General features: G+C 41.6%; 1 protein-coding gene across 1 annotated transcript in view; it reads left to right on the top strand.

Annotated features, from left to right (window-relative positions):
• LOC126336039 (transmembrane protein 120 homolog) overlaps positions 1-24,979 on the top strand; it is a 61,341-nt gene extending 36,362 nt beyond the window's left edge. Inside the window, exons 6-8 of the mRNA XM_049999522.1 lie at positions 3,398-3,621; positions 3,744-3,878; positions 24,480-24,979. Coding sequence (XP_049855479.1) covers positions 3,398-3,621; positions 3,744-3,878; positions 24,480-24,605 — 485 coding nt within the window. The 3' untranslated portion in view covers positions 24,606-24,979. The remainder of the gene's footprint in view (positions 1-3,397; positions 3,622-3,743; positions 3,879-24,479) is intronic.
• Positions 24,980-26,642: the final 1,663 nt, after the last annotated feature.

The raw sequence follows: 26,642 nt of genomic DNA, 5'->3' as shown, positions 1-26,642 counted from the left end.
TCTCTCGTTCCCAGTGATCGAGTTTATGCCATCACAAATATTTTTACAACCTATCCACAGTAACTTACATTTATCCACGTTTAAAGTAAGCTGTCATTCATGGTACCACATAGAAAATCTGTCACTCAATGGTGACAGTTTTCTGTAAATACCACCATCAGTGAACAATCTGATTGTTACTCGCCACATGGCAGATGGACCATTAAAACTTACTTTAAACAGTATGTTAAAAATGGATATTAGAAGTGGAACTTAACATAACAAAGTTGTAAAACCAAATTGGATTAACAAAAACTTTGGGAGTGATTAAAATCAACTTTGTGGCTTTTGAGGATGACATTACAGTACCATTGGACAGCCTGAAGAAGTATCTAATCTAGTACTTACCTTTTGCATCTTTGCATCACTGCTAACTGGAGCCATGTCATGACGACACAATCACTCCCAGGCCACCTTTGCTTTCTGTGGTTCTGTTTTCTTTTCATAAGCAGTGTTTTAGTGGAACAATACCTTACAGGTCAATCTTAAGCTGCTGCTGGTTTCTTAAGGATTGATTAGGAATCCCAACTCCAACAGTTTTCAATTACAGTCTTACATTCTGCAATTACCATTGTAATGATTGTCTATTAATAATGAAGTAGAGACATAGTATTTTCCTGACAATCTTTGCTGTATTTACTTTTACTAGGTAAAGCACAATCTAGGAAGCCACAGATACACAAGTGTTGCTTTATATTCAGTTGAAACTTTACAAAAATTTTACAACTTTACCTATAATATAAAAATACTGATTTTGAGCTACTGGAAAAATCCATCAATTACCTGTCTCGATAGCTTCAAACACTGCAATTTCTGTTCTGCTTTAGATACTATGGTATATCCAGCACACATTTTAGAGTTCCTGACAAATAAACTCTTAAGACTTTAAGTATGTGGCTTTATTCTAGTCTCAAGAACACATTAAATTTGCTGGTGGCTGCAGTTAGCATTTCCATCAAAACCTATTTTTGCTCATTAGTGGCTACTGTTGAGTGCTCTAATTGGCTTTGTTTTTCAAAATAAATCCCTGAAATGTTGAAGAAACTAATAATGTTTACCATGGAAGAAGAGCTCCAGAGCTCCCAAGAGCTCAATCTCTTATCCACTTTTCCCTGTTTACTCCTTGTCCTCTGCCTTTTGCTCTTATTTTAATTTTGTTATCTGACTACTTCATTCCTTTTCACTTCCCTTTCTCATTTTCTTCCACTAACTATGGACTCTGTGATTATCTCCTATTTTGACCTTTCCTTCTGTATTTGTCCTCTCAGTTTCTTCTGCTACCTTTTACATATATTGTAATTACAATTAGAAAAGATTTCTACCTTAACAGTGGCAACAGTTACATAAACACGCAAGTGGCCACAAATGCACTAACTTTTGTACCCAGAGAGACCTCCGACTGGCAAAGAGAAGAAACGTACTGAGCAAGTAACACTTGCCAAGTAGCTGACATCCATTGAGAATTCCAGAGAAACTGAAGTAACATAGGGCAAGATGAGACAAAAACTAACAATGCAATTCTTTTAACAGAGGACTCGGAAAACCACATAGGTTATTAGCTGAAAAACAGACAAAAATCATGTAACAAAAGGGGATGTATTGCTAGTGGTAGACTGCTTGGCAGTACTAATATACAAAGGAGATATTTTGGTGTTGGAATATTTGAATTCAAAATCTGTAATTATCTGAAAATTGTGCAGCCAGTGAAATTGAGAAGATTGCATGCTGGCATCTTGTTCATGAGGATTTTGTATAGAGAAGCATAATGTAAAAGTATAGGAAGATAGCAGATTAAGAAAATATATGAATCTAGTTTCATTGCAGCTAAATCTGTAGGCTTGTGCTTTTCCAAATAATGTCTTGAATATGGTGGCAGGTGGCTCGCCCAAATATGAATTGTCTTGATTTTGGGATCCAGCAACAAACCCAAAGACACTACCATTATTGAATGTTCCTGTTGTATATACATCAGTGCACAGTTTCAAATGGGAAATTCGTATAGAACCACAATAATATGTTAAAGAATATGTCTATTGAACAATTAATGTAAATTAAAATAAGTCAGGAAAAATAAAATAAGTCAGCTGATGCATTTTCCATTGTATTCAATGAAAACTTTGTTTAGTGAAAGACTTTTGTTAATGCTTATTTTATTAACTTATTGGTTAAAACAGGCAGATTTTCTCTACAAATCGTACCATTTCTATGTTAATGTATTATACTTCGCGTGTGCATTCATGTATTTGAGAATGATCATATGACTGAAACTAGTCGTGTAGTAAAAATTATATTCTCTAATAGCTTATGGCAACCCAAAATTTCACATTCAGAGTTTTACACCTTTGCAACACTGCTTTAGTAAAATAATCAGGAAATTTTGATTCCATGAAAACTAAATTCTCTGTGTAAGGCGTGTGAATAGTAATAAATTCTTAATGAAGGCACGCCAAGAAAAACTTTCCCAGGAAAGCTTATATCTTGTTGTGCACCTCATTATTTTCTTACTTGGAATGATAGATAAATTCATGCTGTGTTAAGGTGCAATGAAGGAAAACTGCTAAGTAGGTTAAAAGACAACTAAATATTTCATGAAAGTTTTGGTATACACTGGAATGATTTTATGAAGAATTAAAACTTATTTTTAAATTTAGTGGTATTTAGAAATAATTCATCCAGTGCCATGTCATGTTTCCTCTCACAGCATGAAATAAAAATTAATATAACTTTGTGATAAAGTTTCTGGCCTTTAGTATCTTCATGGAGAAGTAATTGTCGGACTTTTTACTTTAACCTTATGTTGTTTGAGGTACACAATCAGCAAGGTCTAGTTCAGTTACTGTTCTTTGCATCTTTTTAGCTGTATATGATGACACAATTGTTTCCATTTTCTGCTGAAACAGGGATTTCTGAATGTCACACACATTAATTGCACTACATCACATTTGCAAAGTTTCCTTCAGTATTTCTTCTGCTTTTCAGACTTTTCACTGCTTTTTGATGTATTTTCACTTGCTTTCAATGTTTTTTTGTGCTTAACTTTTTGTGAGTTAATGATTCATTCTTTTTCTTCTGTGTTTAATTTTTCTCTAACTTTTTCTTATCCATTTGTAGATTTTAACAGTGCCATTTCATTGGCATTTCTCTTCATTTCATTTCGGGATACAGTGTTGTGCAACTGTGATACATTTACACACTTTGTGCTTTCTGATTTTCCTCTTAAGTTCTGCAAAGTGGGCTCCTTTGTATCTGGAAGTCAGACATCTTTGCTATAGTGATTTTTCAGTTTGATTTATTATTCACACAAATTAGTGAAACAGATACTGTAAAACTATACTCTTAATATGAATGCCTTTTGCAGGTATTGTACAGTACTTGCAGTTCAGGTATCAGCAAGGAATTCTTTACCGTCTGAAAGCTCTTGGGGAACGACATAACATGGATATAACTATTGAAGGCTTTCATTCATGGATGTGGCGTGGTCTGGGATTTCTTCTACCCTTCCTTTTTGTTGGATATGTTTTCCAGCTTGTTAATGCATACACATTGTACAACTTGTCATTCCACCCTGAAGCAACTTGGCAGGTAAACTATACAATTTACATTGATTATTATTGAAGATAAATGTCTAATTCAATACAACATTCTATGGCCAAGGGTGGATCATGATGTTTTGGAAGCAATTAAGTAATTTTTTTTATTTCCAGGTCCCCGTGTCTTCGGGATTATTCTTTGTGTTATTCATTGGCAATGCTGTCACCACATCGCTGGTTATTCCCCAAAAGCTGAGAGAGCAGTACAATAGTGGTAGTAAACCCATGGGGAGCCACAGTAAGACCCAGGTAAGACAGTTTTAACCCCTTAACACACCCCTCACACTCTAATATAATTCAGTTGCCACTGTTATGAACTGTAAATGAAATGTAATTAAATGATTTTAAAGACTAATAAAATGGACAATGTATTGTAATTTCCTAAATTTACATCAAAGAGCTCCATAAGTAAAAATAATTGTGAATAAAAATGGTGCTTTCTTTTTCTGTATGCTTTACGTTAAAATGAATACCAGTATCAAATAACATGCAACTTGGAAATTTAAAACCCTTTTAATCTCATGCCAGACTTTGATGAGTCTAACTTGTGATAACAATTTTGGACTGAACATGAATATCTCGAGTCACTTGAGGAAACAACTTTGGACCTAATGTAAACATTAAGAAGTCACACTCATGGGGAACGAAAGTTGGTTCAAACATAAAACATTGTGAGTCTAACTTGAGACACACGTGTCATTTGAAATTGTGGTTTTGTTCTTACCATTACACTACAAGAATTAGTCACAATGCATTAAATCTGTGTTATAAAGAAAGTTTACTAGTGATTTTGTACTTAAGTTTTTGAAGAAAAATTTAGTAAGACCCTGCATAATGTTAAGAGTGAGTGTGTTGTGAATGTAGTGATGGAAGAATCTAGTGGTAGCAAATGATTGTACAAAATAGAAACCATGCAGAATTTAATAGAAAATAGGAAATTTTAGTACCTAAATAATGTGTGTCTTGGGTTTGGCAGGAAGAGAAACACACACCAATAATTTGGAAATTTTCTGAGACTCAAATGTGTTAGGTGAACACCCAGGATTATTAGAACTATTTTCAGTTATGTTTGATGAAAAATTTTGAGAAATAATTTACAGAAACAAATCTCTCGACACGTCGGATAATAGACAGAGTGGAAAAACCCGAAAGAGAAGAACACTTATTACTTTGTTACTTTTGATGAAATGAAGGTGTACTTTTGATGGCTCCAGTCAGATAACCAAGTATTCAAATTTATTGGTCTAAAAGACTAGTAGTAAACCACCATTATTTAATAAGATAATGCCTTTTAAAAGACCAAAAATTTCCTATTTTTTCTAAATTTGTTTAAGTTCTTATAGGACCAAACTGCTGAGGTCATCGGTCCCTAGGCTTTCACTCACTCACTCACTCACTAACTCACTCAGTCATGCAAATGCAATTCGCACACATACATATGACCATTGCCTGCTGTGTGTGTGTGTGTGTGTGTGTGTGTGTGTGTGTGTGTGTGTGTGTGTGTGTGTGTTGCTCACAGTCACCTGATTAAATTTGACTACATTCCTCCTTTCGACACTGCCCATTATGTTTACTCTTCCAAGTCATTTGCTGCCTGTGAACGAATTACAGTTTCATTGCAAACCTGAATTTTTATTTCTTCTCTTTGGACTGTAATTCCTACTCCAAAATTTTCTTTGGTTTCCTTCATTGCTTTCTCATTGTAGATTGAATAAAATCAGAAATGGTCTACAACCTTGTCTCACTCCTTTCTCAACCACTCCTACCCTTTCATTCCCCCCCAACTCATACAACTGCCATTTGGTTTCTTTAAATGTTGTAAATGGCCTTTTGCTCCCTATATTTTACCCCTTCTACCTTTAGCATTTCAAAGTATTCCAGTCAACATTGCCAAAAGCTTTGTCTACAAACACTGAAAACATAGGTTTACCTTTCCTTACCCTGTCTTCTAACAAAAGTTGTAGTGTCAGTATTGCCTCACATTTTCCTACATTTCTCTGAAATCCAAACTGATCGTTCCCGAGGTTGGCTTATAACATTTTTCCATTCTTCTGTAAAGAATTAGTATTAGTATAGTCACACCTGTCAGCAGCTGCTTTCTTCAGACTTGGCTTTATTACATTCTTCTTGAAGTCTCATGGTATCTTACACATCTTGCGTATCAGATGGAAGAGTTTTGTCATAGCTGGCTCTCCCAAGGCTATCAGTAGTTACAGCTGAATATCATCTCCTCTCGGGGCCTTTTTTCAACTTAGGTCTTGGAGTGCTCTGTCAGATTGTTATCACATTATCATATCCCCTATCTCATCTTCATCTGTGTCCTCTTCCATTTTTATAATATTGCCAATTTCATCTCCATTGTATAGACCTTCTGTATACCACTTTCACCTTTCAGGTGTCCCTTCTTTGCTTAGGAATGGTTTTCCATCTGAGCTCTTGATATTCATACAGATGCTTCTCTTTTCTACAAAGACATCTTTAATTTTCCTGTTTGTAGTATCTATCTTTCCCCTTTTCATATATTCTCCTAAATACTTAAATTTGTCCTCTAGCCTCTGCTGTCTAGTTATTTTTTAGACATTTGTATCCCCTTTCGCCTGCTTCATTTGCTACATTTTTATGTTTTCTTCTTTCATCAGTTAAATTCTGTAGTTATTGTGTTATCAAAGGATTTCTACTAGGCCTTACCTTTTTACCTATTTGATCTTCTGCCGCCTTCACTATTTCATCTCTTAAAGTTACCCGGATTGTTCTACTTTGTTCATTTCCCCTGTTCCAGTCAACTCTTGCCTAATGCTCCCTCTGAAACTCTGAGTGACCCCTAGATCTTTCAGCTTAGCCAGCTCTCATCTTAATTTCCTACTTTATTGCAATTTCTTTGGTTTAACTCTACAGTTCATAACCAATAAATTGTGGTCAGAGTTCACACCTACCCCTGAAATGTCTTAAAATTTAAAATCTGGTTTATGGCTCAGTGGCACATTCAGCTTTGAAATTGTTGGATCCAGACCAACCTCATGGGGTAAGAATGGCCATTGGCGCCTTCCAGAATAGTCTCATAGTTTGCTTGCCGAAGTGGGGATGTTCCCTCCTCATTTCCAACAATACCAACATTTGCTCACTTATGCAATCATCCAACAATTTCTTAATCGTCCAGCTACTCAAATGGTTTTTTTTTTTTTCTGTACAAGTGGCAAATACAGTATTACAAACAATACGTCAAAATATAAATATAGAATTTTTATACCTAAACAATATTGTAATATAAATTATCTTCTTGGATGTCTTCAGGTGCAATTTCTTCAGAAGGCATATAATAACACACAACACACAGTTTCAGAGCCTTACAGACAGTAGATCACATTTCGGTGCACTGCCCCTCCTCCTGGCTCTCCATGTCAAGCATGAACTCAGTTCTTTGCCTCCAATATTGGCAGAAGACGTATGAATTGTTGAACTGGTTTTTATTTTCCTCCAAGAAAGTGGTTTTTATTCTCAGATATAACATTTTAAACTGCTTTCTGGGTGGGGCAGTTAATGTTGGGGTGCGTCTCACAAAATTCTTGGCCCAGCGACCCATTAACACTACCACCTCTATCAATTGTCTTTGTGCCTCGCTGTTAGTCTGTTTTGCTATTAGAGGCAGTTAGCCCCCTTTTCTGCAGCACTTTGTTTTACTTTATAGGGCTAGCATCCCAGTGCAGACAAGCCTTCAAGGATTTGCTACCCTTGATATTAACTCTTGACAAAATAACAGTTGAACAGCTTTTTGTGCTGCTTTAGAGAGAGTGAGTTCTATTCCGCATCTGTAACATTTTGACTCCAGCTGAGCTGTGGGAGATACTAGAGTGCACCCAACCACTTACTGACATGATTATTTACCTCATCACGTTTTACTGTTGTTGGTCCAGTTGTTGCTCATTACTTTTTTTTGGACTTCTCACTTTTACTACTACAAATCTCATTGCCCCCCCCCCCCCCCCCCCCCACAGCCTGGCCACTTGGGGACAATGTATCTGCAGTTACAAGAACTCTCTTTCCCAGTATGCTGAAGGCCTCACCAAGGCTTTCACAGACAGGCCCTCCGTCCCCTCTGTCCCCTGTCCCCCTTGATGTCACTGTTTAGTCATTTGGATAACTAAAGCACCTGAAATCCATTTGAACCTCTTTACTGTAGTAAAACTTTGGTCTCCCTCGGCAATTTTTAGCCCCCTACACTTCCCTCCATTACCAAATTAACTGTTCCTTTATGACTGATAATGCATTCTATCCATTGATGCCTTCTTTTATTTGACTTGTACCATAGATTCCTTTTCTCACCATTTCAATTCAGTTCCTCTTCATTAATTATCTGATCTAAGCATTGTTTTGTATCACTACATTTCAAAGCTTCTGTTCTCTTATCATCCGTGCTTCACTTCTATGTAAAGATTCTCTCTAGACATATAATTTGAGGAAATACTAACAGTTGCAACTATATTAAAAACATTGTTCTTTTTCCAAACACCTTTCCATGCTATTGCAAGTCTACAATTAACATCCACTTTTCTTCTGCTGTTGAGTTATTTTACTCTCCAAATATCTAAATGCAGCCATTACTGTCTGTGCCTCATTTCCTAATCTAATTCCCTGAGCATCACCTGTTGTAATTACACTCCATTCCATTATCTTTGTTTAATTTTTATTGTTCATTGTATACCCTCTTTTCAAGACACTATTCCATACAACTGATCTTGTTAGCCCTCTGGCATCTCAGACAAGATTACAATGTCATTGGCAAACCTCAGAGTTTCTGTTTCTTCTACTTAAACTTTAATCCCTTTTCCAAATTTCTCCTTGCTTTCTGTCACACACCATTCATTGCACAGATGGAATAACATTGGGGTAGGCCACAACCCTGTCTTCTTTGCATGTCCAACTGTAAAATGATTACTGCAGTCCAGCTTCTGTACAGGTCGCAAATAACCTCTTACTCTCTGAATTTTTCCTTCCTTTCTTCAGAAGTTCTAGTCAACTTTATCAAAAGCATTCTCTAAAACCTAAGCCTACATATACTAAAATGTAGGTATGTTTTATGTCATTATATCTTCTAAGATTAGTGGAATCAGCACTGCCTTGTAAATTTGTACATTTCTTTGGATCCCAGACTGGTCTTCCCTAAAGTCAGCCTCTACTGGTCTTTCTGTTTCTCTCTAAATAATTTGTGTTAGTATTTTGCAGCCAAACTCTGCTATTTATTGAACTAAAGGTTGTGTAATATTTACATCTGCCTTCTTTGGAATGGCAATTATTATATTCTTCAAGTCTTATGGCACTTCACTAGTATCACATCATGCAGACTAGGTGGAATCCTTCTGTAATTGTTAGTTCTCCCAAAGATCTCAATAATTCTTAGGGATTTCATCTACTCAATGTGCCTTGTTTGAGTTAGGTTTGTCAGGGCTCCTTCCAAATTCTTCTCGCAGTGTTGTATCTCCCACATCTGCTTCCTCTTCCCATTGATTCGCTTGTATAGCGCTTCTGTGTATTCATTTCACCTTTCAGCCTTCCCTTCTCTGCTTATGCCTATATTACACTGTAAAAGAACTATGTCACATCTTTTATAAAAAGAAATTTTATAAAATCAGGGCAGTGTACTGGAGTACTTTTAACAGATCTTTTGTGAAAGTTTAGAGTGGTGTCCTATCTTTCATAAAAGATTTTTGAAAAATGTTTGATAGTGCAATATGGCCCTTATTACAGACTTGTCATCTGAGCTCATGTGTACACCAGCTGTTCTCCCCCCCCCTTACAGTCACACATGCGTCTACAGCTTTGTATTTATCCTCTAGCAATTCTTGATTTGCCAATTTTGTATTTCCTGTCACTTTAATTTTTAGATGTCTGTATTCCATTTTTCCCTGATTTATTTGTTGCATTTTTGTATGTTCTCTTTCATCAGTTAAATTCTTTATCTAGCAGAATTATGAAACAAATTGCTGGCCAGTACCAGTCTTCAGGAGAAATTTTGGTACTGCCAATCGACATCCATTAAAGTATGTGCACTAGTGTAGCTTTAGGAACTAATAGTTCCTTAATTTAGGAGGAGAGATGGAAGGAACTATTAATTCGGAAAGGTAGGTTAGTGTATGTACTTTAATGGGTCCGTCGACAGTACTAGCATTTATGCTGAAGATAGGTATTGATCAGCAATTCTTCCTCATAATTTTATCATTTTCTTGGGAAAACTTTCCTTCTAATTCAAACTGTACATCTTGGGTAGATAAAAAATCTAATCACCAAACGGCATCAGGAGACCACGTATATAAAAAAGGTTTGTTATGCAAGCTTTAGGAGCCAGTGGCTCCTTCTACTGGCAGGAGGGTTGAAGGGGAACAAAGAAGGGTGAAGGTAAAGGAACTGGAGAGCTTTAGGAAAAGGGGTAGAGTTTGGAAAAGCCATCCAAAACCCTGGATCAGGAGACTTACTGGTTAGGATGAAAAGGAAAGACTGACTGTTGGGGATTGCACCAGACGAGATTTGAAAACCTGAGAGCTTATAGTTCAAAGACTGGATAATATGTAGGCCAGAGAGCACTGCTAAAACATTGTGTACAACTTAATAGGAGTAAAAAAGAAAGTGCATATGTAATAGAGGTGGGAGGGAGTGGCGAAAAATAGATATTTCAGAAAATGAAAGATGTAGAAAACTAAAATGGAGACATGAATAGTTACTGTGAAGAAATGCTGGGACAGAAGAAATTAACATAAATTAAGGCCAGGTGGGTGGCAATAACTGAGGGCATGTTATAGCACTAGTTCCCACCTGCAGAGTAGTGAGAAAGTGGTATCTGGGGGAAGAATTTAAATGGCACATGTGCTGAAACCGGTACCAAGGTCATGACTGCTCTGCAGCAAAATATTGTGTGTTGCCCTCTGGCTATGCCCATTCATCCTAACTGATAAGTTGGTGGTATTCATGTAAAAGGCTGAACAGTGTTTACATAGCAGCTGGTATATGACATGTCGATTCACAGGTGGCTCTCCCTTTGATAGTATATTTTGACAGTTACGCGACTGGTATAGGTCTCAGTAGGAGGATGTATAGGGCAAGTTATGCAATGGGTGGCCAAAAGGGTGGAATCCATAGGGTAGGGAGATGGGTGCAGAAGGATCATAGGGTCTGACACAGATATTGTGGAGAATGGAAGGGTGACAAAACACTATTCTGTGTATGGTGGGCAAAAACTCAGGCAGAATGGACCTCATTTCTGGGCATGATTTTAGGAAGTCATAACCTTGTCAAAGTAGCTGGTTAATACATTCAAGACCGGTATAATACTGAGTGACATGTGGTGTGCTCTAAAGTCATTTTTTGGAGGGGATCAGTAATTCCAGGATTGGATGTAATGGCCTTTGAAATCTGCTTTTGATCTAGGCTGATGGGGTAATTACATCCAGTGAATTCTGAGGTGAGAATGGTAGTGTATTGCTGTATAGAGTCTGCATCCAAACAATTATGTTGTAATGTACATTTTCTAGTATGCCTTCCCTTTCTCTTTGGCCAGTCTTTAAAATTTTCTCTCTCTTCATGACTTTCCCTATAGATTTTTTTCTTTTCCAATCATTTTTTCATAACAGACCATCTTTCTTGTAAAAAAAATTCTCACCCACTCAATACCTCTTGTTAACCATTGTGTTCTCACAATTTTTGTACAAATTTTTCTGAGTTTTCAGAATTTTTTCCTTGTTTTTCTTCCATTTTTCTATCTTTTTCAACCTATACTTCTCTTTTTTTGCCACTTCTACCATTTCTAACACTCCAAACTGTTCTGTCACATATTATATTCATTCTTTTTGGAAATATGCGTTTGCACTATCAAAACTATGGCCCCATATGCTGTTACTTGAAAACTGCTTCACCCTTGAGCTACTCCCAAAGGCCTAACATTGAAAGTCCTACTCCACCATGGTCTTTTACAGTTTCAAATACGGAAAACTCTTGCACTTACTCTGCTTACCTGTGACCATATGCCTCATCTGCCAGTTTTCACTCCACCAGGCATATCGCCTCCTACAAAATCCTGCTGTTATCTGCCCCTTATGTTTCCTTGGAGGTATTAGCCACCAAGCCAATTTCAGACACAACAGAATGCCAGACTGCACCTCTAAAAGCTATCCTGCCTTCTCCTAAACTACCTCAACCTTGGTGTTTCCTGTAGTGTCCCTCTTCAGCTCCCTAAACAGCCACTCCATCAACCACCATTCCTTTCCTATGAACTGAGCTCGCCCAACCTCTTTAACATCCCACCGTCTTTACCACTGCCTCCCAGACCAATAACAACTCATCATAAGAACCAGTCACAACAGTACATTCTTCTCAGCCTCTTGTCTGAAGCACTCTCCCCTCCTGAATTATCTGTACTATCCAAGGGTCTCACTATCAGCCATAAACCTCCCTGTAATCATGTTGCTTGTGTGAAGGACCTACTTTTTCACCCATAATGTCAGCTGGAAATACCACTTTCGAGCCTGTCATTCAACCCTGCCTTAAACAGTTTTGACCACAATCCCAACTTCATCCACAACCACTACCTCCCCCTGCGGGTTCGGGGGTTAGAATAGGCCCGCGTATTCCTGCCTGTCGTAAGAGGCGACTAAAAGGAGTCTCAAACTTTTCGGCCTTGTATGATGGTCCCCTGTTGGGTTTGACCTCCATCTCTCAAAATTTTCCGAAGAGCGAGCCGATTGGGAAGGGCGCCTTACTTGGTACATTGTGTCCATCTTGCGATCAGACCTTTCGCCAGATTATACACCGTTGAACTGCAGTCCTGTCCGCTCTCCATCTCTTGGGCATTACTCTTTTTCTGCGTGCAGATAACACCTTGCAGTGTGCAGTGCCTCTTTCTGCACCACGGCGACCATGGACCACATGAACATCCAGCACAGTAGCCAGTCCGTTGTGGTGGGGCTGCCATGTACCCTGTTGGTTGTAGCCCCCTGACAACACAGGGATTGCTCTACTGATGCCTGCACCGTTAACTCCCCATGTATGCCAAGGAGTAGATGCCTATCCTCCTGGTGTATCGGGACTCCCGGCAACGGCCATCCTGCCAGGTGGCTCTTGCCGTGGCTGGGTGGCGCCCGTGGGGAGGGCCCTTGGTCGGAGTAGGTGGCATCAGGGCGGATGACCCGCAATGAAGCGTGGTACATCGTCTCTCACTGGTGGCCAGCCGCGTTCTCGGGCTCAGTTTAACGCTCAGAAGTACGATCAGAAAACGTTCCCCTCCCTGGCCACACCATGGGAGGAACGTAAGTCTCAGGATGGCAGTAGCAGTTACTTGCCCCGCTTCTTAGTTTGTATGAGGGTTGATGGGGAGTCTTTTCTCTCCACAAAGCCTCAGTTCTTCATCGAGCATTTAGAGGACAAGTTTGGGGAGGTGGAGGGCTTGTCAAAAATGCGCTCTGGGTCAGTCCTGATACAAACGGCATCCTCTGCCCAGTCACGATGGTTACTCGCTTGTGACAAGTTGAGGGATGTTGCCGTTTCGATCACACCCCATAAGAGTTTAAATATGGTCCGGGGAGTTATTTACCATAGGGATCTTCTTTTGCAGTCTGATGAAGAGCTGCGCGCTAATTTAGAGCGCCGAGGTGTACATTTCGTCCGGCGCGTTCATCGGGGTCCGAAGGAAAATCAGATTGCTACCGGTGCCTTCATCTTGGCCTTCGAAGGGGATACATTACCAGAAAAAGTGAAGGTGATGGTCTACCGATGTGATGTTAAGCCCTATATCCCTCCCCCGATGCGGTGCTTTAAGTGCTGGAAGTTCGGCCATATGTCTTCTCGCTGCACTTCCAGCCTCACATGTCGAGATTGCGGACACCCATCACATCCCAATACTCCATGTGCCCCGCCTCCCATCTGTGTCAACTGCGGGGAGCACCATTCACCTTGCTCGCCAGACTGCCGAATTTTCCAGAAAGAGCGTAAAATCATGGAATACAAGACCCTGGACCGACTAACCTATACTGAGGCCAAGAGGAAATAAGACCGACTCCATCCTGTGAGAATGACATCTTCCTACGCTGCTGCTACAACACCTATGCTGGCCCCGTCTGTTTCTCCAATTGTGGCCGGATCGACGAGTGGGGGGGCTCTACCCACCGGGTTGCTCCTGGGGCCCGCTACCTCAGGAGCAACACTATCCCACCCATCGGGGACGTCCGTCCCCACTTCTAAGCCGGAGAAGTGTCCAACTTCTTCGGCTTCTCACGCTCGCAAGGGGTCCCTTGGGCCCCTCCCTCCCCAGGTTTCTGCCAGCGAGAAGCCTGACGACTGACAATGGCGTAAGTGCCCGCAATCAGCTGGTCGTAGGGCTTCGCGATCCTCCTCCGTCCCGGAGACTGAATCGGTGAAGCCCTCCCAGCCGGTGCGACCCAAGGAACAGCGTGAGAAACCCAAGTAGAGCTTTCAGCCCAAGGAACTCGCGGTGGCAGCCATCCCATCGCAACCTTCTAGCTCTGCGTCTGAGGATGCGGTGGAGATTCTGGCGTCCGCTGAGGACCTCGATCTCGCCGGTCCATCAGATGCCATGGAAAGCACTATCACAGGTGCTAAATCGGAGGCAGCAGGTGACCCAGCAGTGTAATCTCCCTTCCCAGTCCCGTCAAGCCTTTCTCAGCCATGGACAACACCGTCCTCCAGTGGAACTGCAGCGGTTTCTTCCACCATCTAGCTGAGCTCCGCCAACTTATCAGTCTTCACCCTTTCCTCTGCATTCCTCTGCATTGCTCTGCAGGAAACTTGGTTCCGGCAATGCGAACCCCCGCCCTCCATGGCTATCGGGGTTATTATAAGAACCGGGCAGCTTATGAAAGAGTGTCTGGTGGCGTCTGCATCTATGTCCTGAACTCTCTTCACAGAGAGTCTGTACCTCTCCACACACCTTTAGAGGCTGTCGCTGTTCGGGTGTGGATGCCACAGGCTGTTACCGTCTGCAGTCTTTACCTTCCACCGGATGGTGATGTCGCGCAGCATGTCCTGGCTGCTCTGATAGCTCAATTGCTCCACCTTTCCTGTTACTGGGCGACTTTAACACCCATAACCATCTATGGGGTGGGTCAGTGGCAACAGGTCGAGGTGCCATCGTTGAGCATTTATTGGCGTAGCTCGATCTCTCGATCTTAAATGATGGTGCCTTCACACACTTCAGTGTGGCGCATGGCACATACTCCGCCATTGACCTTTCCATCTGTAGCCCTAGCCTCTTACCGTCTGTCCAATGGATAGTGCATGACGACCTGTGTGGTAGTGACCACTTTCTGATTTTTTTGTCACTGCCACAGCGTCAGTCTTCTGGGTGCCCTAGCAGATGGGCTATGAATCGGGCTGACTGGGACTTGTTCTCCTCCACTGCCGCTATTGAGCCTCTCTCTAACGATGCCATTGATGCAGTGGTTCAATTGTTCACCACCGGCATCGTTACTGCCGCCGAATCTGCCATTGCCCGTTCTTCTGGGTCCCTTCGACGGCAGACTGTGCCTTGGTGGTTGCCTGAGATCGCTGAAGCGATTAAAGCTCACCGGCGGGCACTCCAGCGTCACAAGCGACATCCCTCAATCGCCTTCACCTTATCGCCTTCAAACGGATGCGTGCGTGAGCCTGACGCATTATCCGCCAACGCAAGCAGGAGTGCTGGGAACGGTATGTGTCCACCATTGGTCTCCATGTCACTCCATCGCAGGTCTGGGCCAAGATTCGCCACCTCTATGGCTATTGGACACTTGTCAGTGTCCCTGCGCTCTCACTGAATGGAGCAGTTTGTACTGACTCTGACGTCATTGCAAACCGCTTGGCAGAGCACTTTGCTATGAATTCCGCTTCTGCCAACTACCCCTTGGGCTTCCGCTCCATTAAGGAGCGGATAGAACATCGGAGTCTTTCTTTTCGCACTCACCATCCTGAATTGTAGAATGTTCCATTCAGTGAGTGGGAATTTCGAAGTGCCCTCGCCGCTTGTCCTGATACCGCTCCTGGGCCAGATAGCATCCACACTCAGATGCTGAAACACCTTTCAGTGGACTGCCAGCGACGCCTCCTCGATCTTTACAACCGCTTTTGGGTTGAGGGTGAATTTCCGTCGCAATGGGGGAAAGTCTTGTTGTCCCCATTCTGAAACCAGGGAAGAACCCTTTGGAGGTGGACAGCTACTGTCCCATTAGCCTCACCAACGTTCTTTGCAAGTTGCTTGAACGGATGGTGAGCCGGCACTTGAATTGGGTACTGGAGTCTCGAGGCCTTCTGGCTCCGTCTCAGGGTGGGTTCCGTAAAGGTCGCTCCTTCGCCGACAATCTGGTGAGCCTGGAGTCGGCCATCTGTACTGCCTTTGCCCGCCGTCAGCATCTGGTTGTCTTTTTCGACATGCGGAAGGCGTATGATACGACATGGCGTCATCACATCCTTTCTACACTTCGTGGATGGGGTCTTCGGGGCCCTCTGCCGATCTATATCCGCAATTTTCTGTCGTATCGTACCTTCCGCGTGCATGTCTTGGCCTCATATAGTTCCTCCCAAGTCCAGGAGAACGGTGTGCCACAGGGTTCTGTTCTCAGTGTGTGTCTGTTTTTAATAGCTATTAACGGGCTCGCTGCGGCCGTGGGAAATACTGTCTTCGCTTCCCTGTATGCTGACGACTTCTGCCCTTACTACAGCTCTATTGGCATTGCAGCTGCTGAACGTCAGCTACAGGGCGCAGTCCGCAAGGCGCAGTCTTGGGCTGTAGCGCATGGTTTTCAGTTTTCCGCAGCCAAGACCTGCATTATGCATTTCTGCCGGCGACGCACTGTTCACCCGGAGCCGCGGCTTTATCTTGACGGCGAGCTTCTTAAAGTGGTGGAGTCACATAGGTTTTTGGGGATGGTTTTTGATGCCCGGTTGACTTGGCTGCCTCATATTCGGCAGCTTAAACAGGCGTGTTGGTGGCATCTAAATGCTATGCGATGCCTGAGCCACACTAGGTGGGGCGCCGACCGATCTACTCTCCTACGGCTTTACCAGGTGTTAATCCAGTCCCGTCTGGACTATGGGAGTCTGGCTTACGGCTCAGCATCCCCATCTGCGTTGCGGGTGCTGGACCCAATCCTCCACAGCGGGATACGCCTTGCCACTGGTGCCTTCCGAACCAGCCCTGTGGACAGCATACTTGTGGAGGCAGGTGTCCCTCCACTGCGGTTAAGACGCCAACAATTACTGGCTGCTTATGCTGCCCATGTTTTTAGCTTGCCCGGGCATCCAAATTATCGTGTCCTCTTCCCGCAGTCAGTCGTTCATCTGCCAGAACGTCGGCCCCGGTTGGGTTGTCCGATTGCCGTACATGTCAAACAGCTTCTTTCCTGGCTTGGGTGTTTCCCTGTTCCACCTCTCTAAACCGACGGTTCGATAGTTGCTGGTCTAGTCGGTTATACACTAACTCTAGGGGACCATTCTGAACAACGTTCGTTGCCGGCTGGCTGCAGTGTTTACACGGCTGAGCTGGTCGCCATCTTTCATGCCCTAGACTATATCCGCTCCTGCTCAGGTGAGTCCTTCGTTATCTATAGCGATTCCCTGAGCGGTTTACGAGCTCTCGACCAGTGTTTCACTCGTTCTCGTCTGGTGATGGCTATCCAGGAGTCCCTGCATACTCTCGCCCGTAGCGGCAGGTCTGTGGTCTTTGTTTGGACCCCAGGCCATGTTGGTATACCCGGCAATGAAACTGTTGACCGCCTGGTGAAAGAGGCCACCAGTGCGCCATCTCTGGAGATTGGCCTCCTGGCGGCTGATTTGCGGGCAGTCTTACGCCACAAAGTTATCTCGTTTTGGGATGCTGAATGGTGCAGTCTGACCACCCCTAACAAACTCCGTGCCGTCAAGGACACAATGACTGTGTGGCGGTCATCCATGCGAGCCAACCGCAGGGACTCAGTCGTCCTTTGTCTGCTCCGCATTGGCCACACCCAACTCGCGCACAGTTATTTACTGTGTCGTGAGGATCCCCCCCTTTGTCGTTGTGGGGCGTCCTTGACGGTGGTCCATATTCTGTCGGAGTGCGCCCTTTTAACCGTGCTCAGGCAGACTTTTGCAATGCCTGACACGCTCTATGCTCTTTTATCAGATGACTCTGCCATGATGGACTTGGTTTTGTGTTTTATTCGGGCAGGGGTTTTTTATCCTTTAATCTGAGTTTGTTTTTTCTTTTTTTTAAGCCTCTGATTTTAAACTGTTTTTAAAGTGTTCTTGGTGGTTGGCGTTTCCTCTTTTTCTCTACTGTCGGCCAACCACCGTCACACTGTGTGTTTTAATTTGTTTTGTCTGGTCTCTGTCAGAGTATTTCATGTCCTGTTTCGTCTGCTGTCTTTCCTGTTGTTCGTTTTTTATTCTCTTCGGGTGGTTTTAGTTTTTATGGAACAAGGGACCGATGACCATAGTAGTCTGGTCCCTTTAATCCCACAAACCAACCAACCAACCACAACCACTACCTCAAAATCATCCCTTACAATTCTTTCAAGAGTTCCTCACATCCAGTGTTGTTTCACAACGTTTCCTTAGGTCCCTACAATGTGACCCTAACCTGTTCTCTGCAGAACTCCAGGCCTTTGTTCCCAAAAAGCTGATGACTTCATCATTATTCTCCCAGGAGACAAAGGATTAAGACTGTGGTACTCGACTGACAGGAGTATGTTAGTGAAGGTCTAAACCAGTTGTCTGACTCCTCTACATACAGCATCTGCCATAAAGATCCCTTGCCTGTGATTAAAACTGACCCACAGTCCCTTCACAAGGACTAACACTTCAATCCACAGAACTTCTTACACCACACAAACCAAGCACCCTCACCTTTTACCTTCTTCCTAAGATCCACAAACTCAATAATCCTGGCTGACCAATAGTTTTGGGCTTCAAATAGTTTTGGGTTTCAAAGAACCCATCAAACATATATCTGCCTTAGTTGGTCAGCATCTGCATCCCATAGTATGAAGACTTCCCTCCTATATTAAAGACACCAACAATTTCCTAGTTTGTCTGAAATCCTTGCTCGTCCCACTCCCACCACACACCTTGCTTGCCATCATTGATGCCACCTCTGTCTACTCCAATATCCTCCACGTACATGGGCTGTCTGCTGCTGAACATTTCCTCAGTCTGCATACATCTGATTCCAAACCTATGACATCTACTTCTCCTTTGAGGGGCAGACATACAGACAGATCAGGGGTATGGTCATTGGAACCAGGATGACTCCTTCCTGTTGTGTTGTTGTGCTCTTCAGTCCAGAGATTGGTTGACGCAGCTCTCCATGCTATTTCTATCCTGTGCAAGGTTCTTCATCTCCCAGTACCTACTGCAACCTACATCCTTCTGAATCTGCTTATTGTATTCATCTCTTGGTCTCCCTCTATGATTTTTACTCTCCACGCTGCTAAATTGGTGATACCTTGATGCCTCAGAACATGTCCTATCAACCGATCCCTTCTTCTAGTCAAGTTGTGCCATAAATTCCTTTTCTCCCCAATGCTGTTAAGTACTTCCTCATTAGTCACGTGATGTACCCATCTAATCTTCAGCATTTTTCTGTAGCATCACATTTTGAAAGTTTCTATTCTCTTCTTGTCTAAACTATTTATTGTCCATGTTTCACTTCACTACAGGGTTACACTCCATACAAATACTTTAAGAAAAGACTTTGTCACACTTAAATCCATACTCGATATTAACAAATTTCTTCAGAAATGCTTTCCTTGCCATTGCCAGTCTACATTTTATATCCTCTGTACTTTGACCATCATCAGTTATCTTGCTTCCCAAATAGCAAAAATGCTCGTACTACTTGAAGTGTCTCATTTCTTAATCTAATTCCCTCAGCATCACCTGATTTAATTAGACAACATTCCATTATCCTTGTTTTGCTTTCAAGACACTGTCCATTGTGTTAAACTGCTCCTTCACATGCCAACATTTTCATAGGTTGCTTGGAGGGGGCTTTCCCGGGATCCATAAGCCTTCAGCCCTTGGTTTGGGTTAGACACATTGATGACATCTTTGCCATATGGGTTCGTGGTGAGGCTGACCTGTTAAAATTAATTGAATCTCTAAATACCTTCTCCCATTTAAATTTCACATGTTCCTATTTTGAATACCATGCCACTTTCCTTGATGTTGATCTCATCTTCATCGAAGGCCAGCTACACACTTCTGTCTGTGTTATGCCTACTAACAAACGACAGTACTTAAATTTTGGCAGTTGTCATCCTTTCCAAGTCAAATGCTCCCTCCCATAGAACCTTTGGATTTAAGGCAAATGTATTTGTTTGGATGCAGACTCTTACAGCAGTACACTACCATTCTTGCCTCAGCCTTCACTGGTTGTAATCCCCACCAGCCTAGTTCAAAAACAGATTTCCTAAGCCATCACATCCGGTCCTGGTATTGCTGATCTCTCCAAAAACAATTTCGGAGAACACCACCTATCACTCAGTATTATCCTGGGCTTGAATGTATTAACCGGCTACTTCGACAGGACCACGACTTCCTAAAATCGTGCCCTGAAATGAGATCCATTCTGCCTGAGTTTTTGCCCACCACATGTAGAACAGCTTTACGTTGCCCTCTCAATCTCTGCAATGTCCCTACTCTGTGGCTCCTACCTCTGTGACCGCCCACTGCGTGACTTGCCCAATACACCCTCCTACTGCCACCTATACCAGCCCTGTAACTGTCAAAACATACTATCAAAGGGAGAGCCATCTGTGAATTGACACATCATATACCAGCTGTTACATAAACACTGTTTGACATTTTTACATCAGCATAACTACCACTAAGCTGTCAGTTAGGATGAATGGGCATAGCCAGAGGGTGTATACAGGCAACACACAATATCCTATGCTCTACAACTTGAGAGTTGTGACCTCAATGCATGTTTCACAACACGCGCCATCTGGATTCTTCCCCCAGACACCACTTTCTCAGAACTCCGCAGGTGGGAACTAGTGCTATAACATATCCTTGGTTCTAGCCACCTGCTGTCCTTAATTTATTTTAATTTATTCTGTCTTAGCATTTCTTCACAGTAACTACTTCTTTACTCACTCCATTTAAGTTTTCTACATCTTTAATTTTCTGACCTGTCTAGTTTTCGCCACCTCCCTCCCACCACTCTTGCATACAGTGCTTTTTCAATCTTATTAACTTGTTCACGCTGTTTCAGCAGTACTCTGTCTTACATATCATCCTGTCTTCCATCTTTAAGCCACCAGGTTTTCAAATCTCTTCTGGTGCAGTCCCCAACAATAAGTCTTTCCTTCTCATCCTGTCTGGTAAGTCTGCCCTGACCCAGAGTTCTGGGTGACGTTTATCAAACTCTACCCCTATTCCTACACCTCTCCAGTTCTTTTCCCTTCCCCTTCAACCCTTCTGCTGGAAGAAGGAGCCACTGGCTCCGAAAGCTTTCATATGTAAAATCTTTTTTTTAAATATATGTGTGTTCTCGTGCTGCTGCTTGGTGAGTAGATTTTTTTATCTATCCAATTACATTATATTGTCAAAAATTCTATACTAATGTGTGTTGTTCAAGGAGTTCTGCAGAGACTTGCCTTTATGCCTCTATTGTTCCTTTGCAGCCTTCACTCTTTCATCTCTCAAAGGCATCCATTTGCTATCTATTGTATTCCTTTCCCCTCTTTGTCAGTTGTTGCCCAATGCTCCCTCTGAAACTCTCAACAATCTTTATTTCTTTCAATTTATCCTGGTCCTATCTCGACAAACTCCTATCTTTCTGAAATTCTTCAGGCTTTATTTGCTGTTCATAAACAAAAAATAATGTTCAGTCCACATCTGCTCTTGGAAATGCTGTGCTGTCTAAAATCTGGTTTCAGACTCTCATACCATTATGTAACCTATCTGAAACCTTGCATTTTGTCCAGATTTCATCCACATACACAGCCTTCTTTCATGATTTTAAATAAACTGTTGGCAAAGTACTACCAGGTGCCTTCTCCTTTCATTCTTATTTCCCAGTCAGTTCTCTTGCTATTTCCCATTTTTTTACTTTTCCTACTATTGGTACCAGTCCCCTATAAGTTAAATTTTCACCTACCTTAACTATGTAAATAATTTATTTCACTTCCTCGTAATTTCCTTTACATTGTCACACTTTTGTAAAACTGTGGTGTTGAAATCTCTCATTATCACATAGTTTGTTTAATTTTCATTGTGTTATGAATAACTGAGGAAGACAGACATTAGAAATTTTAATTAATTGCAGTGTGGTCTATCATCTGGTTAACCTCTGCTTAGATAAATTATGGTATATTTAATTATTGCTCATGTTAACTGTAACCAGTGCAGTTATTTGCCTTTATACTGACCTTGTTGATGTGACCACCCCTCTGATGATGTGAGTAATTTCAGTGTGCAAGTGACGACATGTACAGCTGTTAACTGTAAACCAGATAATGTTACCAAATGATGCACATTCAACTCTAATAACGAAATAATTAATGATAGAACATCTGGAGCTCAGTTGTTTCACCATCAGGTAAATTGCTGAGCAGTGCATTAGTGGAGACTCCCAGAATTTATGGTTCTTTGAAATACTGCAGATGGAAAAAAGGAAACTAATTATTACAAATGAGAATCCTAAAATGCAGAACAAACATATTATTATTCAGCATTTAATTAATCATACAGTGAATAATACAATAAGTCTAGTGTGTACGCTGATAACTTACATCCTTCACCTATGAGTTAAAGGAGAAGACAGAGCAAAATCAGTGGTTTATTATATAGGTAATAATCTAATTACAGAGATGATTGCAATAAGGTTACATAGATACCGTTGTTATGTTCAGTGTCTTGAACCTGCTGTATAGGTTTACAGATCAGTAATTTTTTTAACGTGCGAGTGTGAGTGCGCACGTGCATGGGTTCCCCCCCCCCCCCCCCCCCCCCCTCCCTTCAACTTCTGAAAAAGCACTCTGTCTGAAAGCTGAAATATTCCAGCTTCTTTTTCATTGTGCCTGTCTGCAACTCAGTGCCTCCTCTGTGGTGACTAGCAATCTATCCTTCTCATATTGTTGTTATCCCATCCTGGAATTTCCATTGTTTGTTTTTAACCTCGTCCTGCTCATTTCCCTTCTTAATTTCTCTAACCTTGCTACCTGATTGTGGATCTTACATCCACACACCAACCTAAGGCAAATCAAACTTCATTGTTTCTTAATATTTTTTATGACAGCATCCTCCTGAGTGGTCTCCACCTAGAAGTATAAAAACAAGACTATTTTACCTACAAAATATTTTACCCAAGAGGATGCCATTGTCCACAAACCATACAGTTGAGTCCTGTGTCCTCAGGAATATGTCTGTAGCTTCCTCTTGCTTTCATCCATTCACAGTACCATGTCACTTAATATCCCAGTTTGTTGTCTCTGCAACTAATGAAAAGGCTGCTGCCCCGCTTTGGTAATTATTTCTTAGTCTGGCCTCTTCCCTGGTACCCCTCTACTGGGGTTGCACCTGGGGTATGACTGTATTGTTATGGCACACAAGCCACCCTACTGCAGCAATGGTTTTAGTATGTTTCGTCAAAACTAATAGTAAACTGTTTCCAGACAGGGTTAATGTAAGCCAGTTCAGTTTGAGGCTGGTGGAAGTGTCTTTACTGTGCAAACAACACTTCACAGCTGTCTTATTGGACAGGTAGAAAATTTACCCAATAATCTTATTTCCATAAGTAACATCGTAATTTCACAACTGGCATCCACAAATAACAGCCAGCATTTTACAATATGTTTTGGCAGAATGGTTCTTCTATTATGGAACTGAAATTGACAGATTTGTTTAGGAGACTGCTCCTTAAGGAAAGTTTCCACTTGAGGGGCATTTTAAGATGAGGAATCCCGAAGCTCTAAAGTCTCCAAATCCCTCAATGATAAGACGTGGGACACGCAAACCCTGCGTGTCACTGATAAATAAAAATTTCTCCCATCCAGATTAGTTATGTGTACAGATAAGAGAATTCCTCCCCCCTTTTTTTCCCTTCCCTCCCCATCTTTCTTTTTAGTCTACAGGTAGCCACTCATTGTGTGATGTTTCCTATTTAAAAAAATGTAATTGACACCAATGTAGACTGCAAATAAATATTGCACTGCCTCTTCATTACATCAGTATTACAGTTTTGGCACTTATTAACGGGTGTGTGCTCTGATAAGAATGTCTGTTCTTTGTATTTCAAAGGAAAATGTCTTAGATTTGTTGCTGACCACAGATGAAATTGTCAGACTGTCAGATTAATGTGATATCTTTCACATTCAACAACAACATTAACATCTGAGCATATCTTGTTTTATACAAAATATTAAAGCTTTCAGACAAAATCCATCGAGAGGCGTGCACTATAGACGTCTTCTATCACACCAATCACCCTTCCCACTTTTCCCTTCCCCCAGCACAGGCTCTAGACACTGGACCTAGCAGATATGTCCCCACCAATTACCTGCATGCTTTGCAGGTAGCACTAGCATCTGCCCCCCTCGCTGGATCATGCTGCCTCCTTATACCCACTACCCATTCCAGCAGATTGCAATTGCAGGTCAGTCTCTGTAGACAGTGGCTTTGCAAAAATATTAGAGCTTTCAGACAGTCTGTCATTGTGCCTGTCTGTAACTCAGCACCACCTGTGTATAGCATTTGCAATCTCTACTCTTAATATTGTGCTTATTTCATCCTGGACTTTCCTTGTTTGATACATGAAATGGTCCAAAAGAAACATGAGTCTCTAGAATAATCATGTTATCTTAACGTATCATAAATGCATTGATTTTGTTTCAGATGCCCAATGATATGTCTGCTCAAAATGAAAAACTGCATAATAAAATGAATGCTGTTATAGAAGAGACAATGGCTACAGGAGCACAAAAATCAGTTAAATCGGATGATACCAAAAAGGATGAATGATTAAACTTTGTAAATTTAGGTCAGTGTGTTAGTTGTCAGCCTATTTGTGGACCCGGGGATATGTTGTCTTTTCTCTGTGGCTCTGCTGGATACATGACGACTGTATAGAAATGTTGTTGATTTAAGAGTCTATGTATGAAATTGATTGTTAAATTTGTAAAAGACGCAGTCCGTAGATGTGTGGTAACATTTTACCTTCACAATAATTCTGTAAAAATGCATGTTAGTGAAAAAGCATGTGTATGAGTTAATCATGAAGTACAATGTACTGGTTATTCGTGGTGTGCATATATCACTGAGATTTGAGTTGTAAAATGTACTGTGAATAGGTACAAAAGAACTCACAAAGTGTTAATAAATATTATTGTTTTCAATTTGTAGATTTATTATTTTAGTGTCCCTGCCAGTACTTGGTGCTGAACATTTTTTCTTGCTCACTGTTGACAGTAACACTCACTCCGTATTAAGTTTGTATTGTTCATGTACCTTTTTTTAACTAGAAGCTGGATTCTTTAACCATGTACAGGGCTAAATTTTGTAAAGAAAAATTTTAAGATTAGTGTGAATGGGCATCTTAACGTATGCTGCTATTCAGTAAAAATGCAGTTGCAGTTGATATATCTTGTTTTATACAAAATATTAAAGCTTTCAGACAAAATCCATCGAGAGGCGTGCACTATAGACGTCTTCTATCACACCAATCACCCTTCCCACTTTTCCCTTCCCCCAGCACAGGCTCTAGACACTGGACCTAGCAGATATGTCCCCACCAATTACCTGCATGCTTTGCAGGTAGCACTAGCATCTCCCCCCCTCGCTGGATCATGCTGCCTCCTTATACCCACTACCCATTCCAGCAGATTGCAATTGCAAGTCAGTCTCTGTAGACAGTGGCTTTGCAAAAAAAGGGACTGTGTCTTGAACGTGCTGACAGTAAGTGCAGCACGTAATCGGTTTTCATTGCTAGTGTGGTAAAATTTCCAGTCATTGGCATTTCTTTTCTGGAGTTTCACTTACAAATATTATATAACAGGCACAATACATATATTGCTGTGTGGTATTACATAATGATAGTAGTGTTAGTGTTCGCAGTTCTGCGTCTACATCTATACTCTGCAAACCAAAATGAGGTGCGTGGCTGAGGGTACGCCCCACTGTATCAGTTACTAGGGTTTCTTTCTATTCCATTCACTATTGAGCACGGGATCAATGATTGTTTGAATGCCTCTGTGCCTGCAGTAATTATTCTAATCTTATCCTCACAATTTTATGTGAGTGATGTTTAGGGGGTTGTAGTATATTCCAAGAGCACTCATTTAAAGCCAGTTCCTAAAACTTTGTTAATAGCCTTTCTCGGGATGGTTTAAGTCTGTCTTTAAGAGTCTGCCAGTTCAGTTCTTTCAGTATCTCTGTGTTACTGTCCCACAGATGAAACAGACCTGTGACCATTCATGGTGCCCTTCTCTGTATACATTCATTATCACCTGTTAGTCCTATCTGATACATGTCCCAAATACTTGAGCAGTCTTCTAGAACCGGTTGTATGAGAGATTTGTAAGCAATCTACTTTGTAGACTGATTGCACTTGCCCTGTATTCTACCATTAAAACAAAGTCTACCGCCTGCTTTACCCACAACTAAACCTATGCGATCATTCTGTTTCTTATCCCTAAAAAGTGTCACACCCAGGCATTTGTATGAGTTGGCCAATTCCAGCAGTGACTCATTGATATTATAGTCATAAGATACTACGTTTTTTTTCATTTTGTGAAGTGCAAAATTTTACATTTCTGAACATGTAGAGCAAGTTGCCAATCTCTGCACCATGTTGAACTCTTATCAGAGTCTGACTAAATATTTATGCAGCTTCTTTCAGATAGTATTTCATTATGAGTAACTGCATCATCTGCAAAAAACCTGATTTTACTATTACACGGTCTATACGACCCGGGACAACTGGGAAATCCGAGAAAAACATGGGAATTTTTTCATCCGGGAAAAAACCAGGAAAAACCCGAGAATTTTTCGGAATTCCGG

This window comes from Schistocerca gregaria, chromosome 1 (genome assembly GCF_023897955.1).
Source record: "Schistocerca gregaria isolate iqSchGreg1 chromosome 1, iqSchGreg1.2, whole genome shotgun sequence".
Lineage (NCBI taxonomy): Eukaryota > Metazoa > Arthropoda > Insecta > Orthoptera > Acrididae > Schistocerca > Schistocerca gregaria.
The sequence above is the reverse complement of the archived record's forward strand: the minus strand, read 5'-3'. Positions and strand labels throughout refer to the sequence as shown.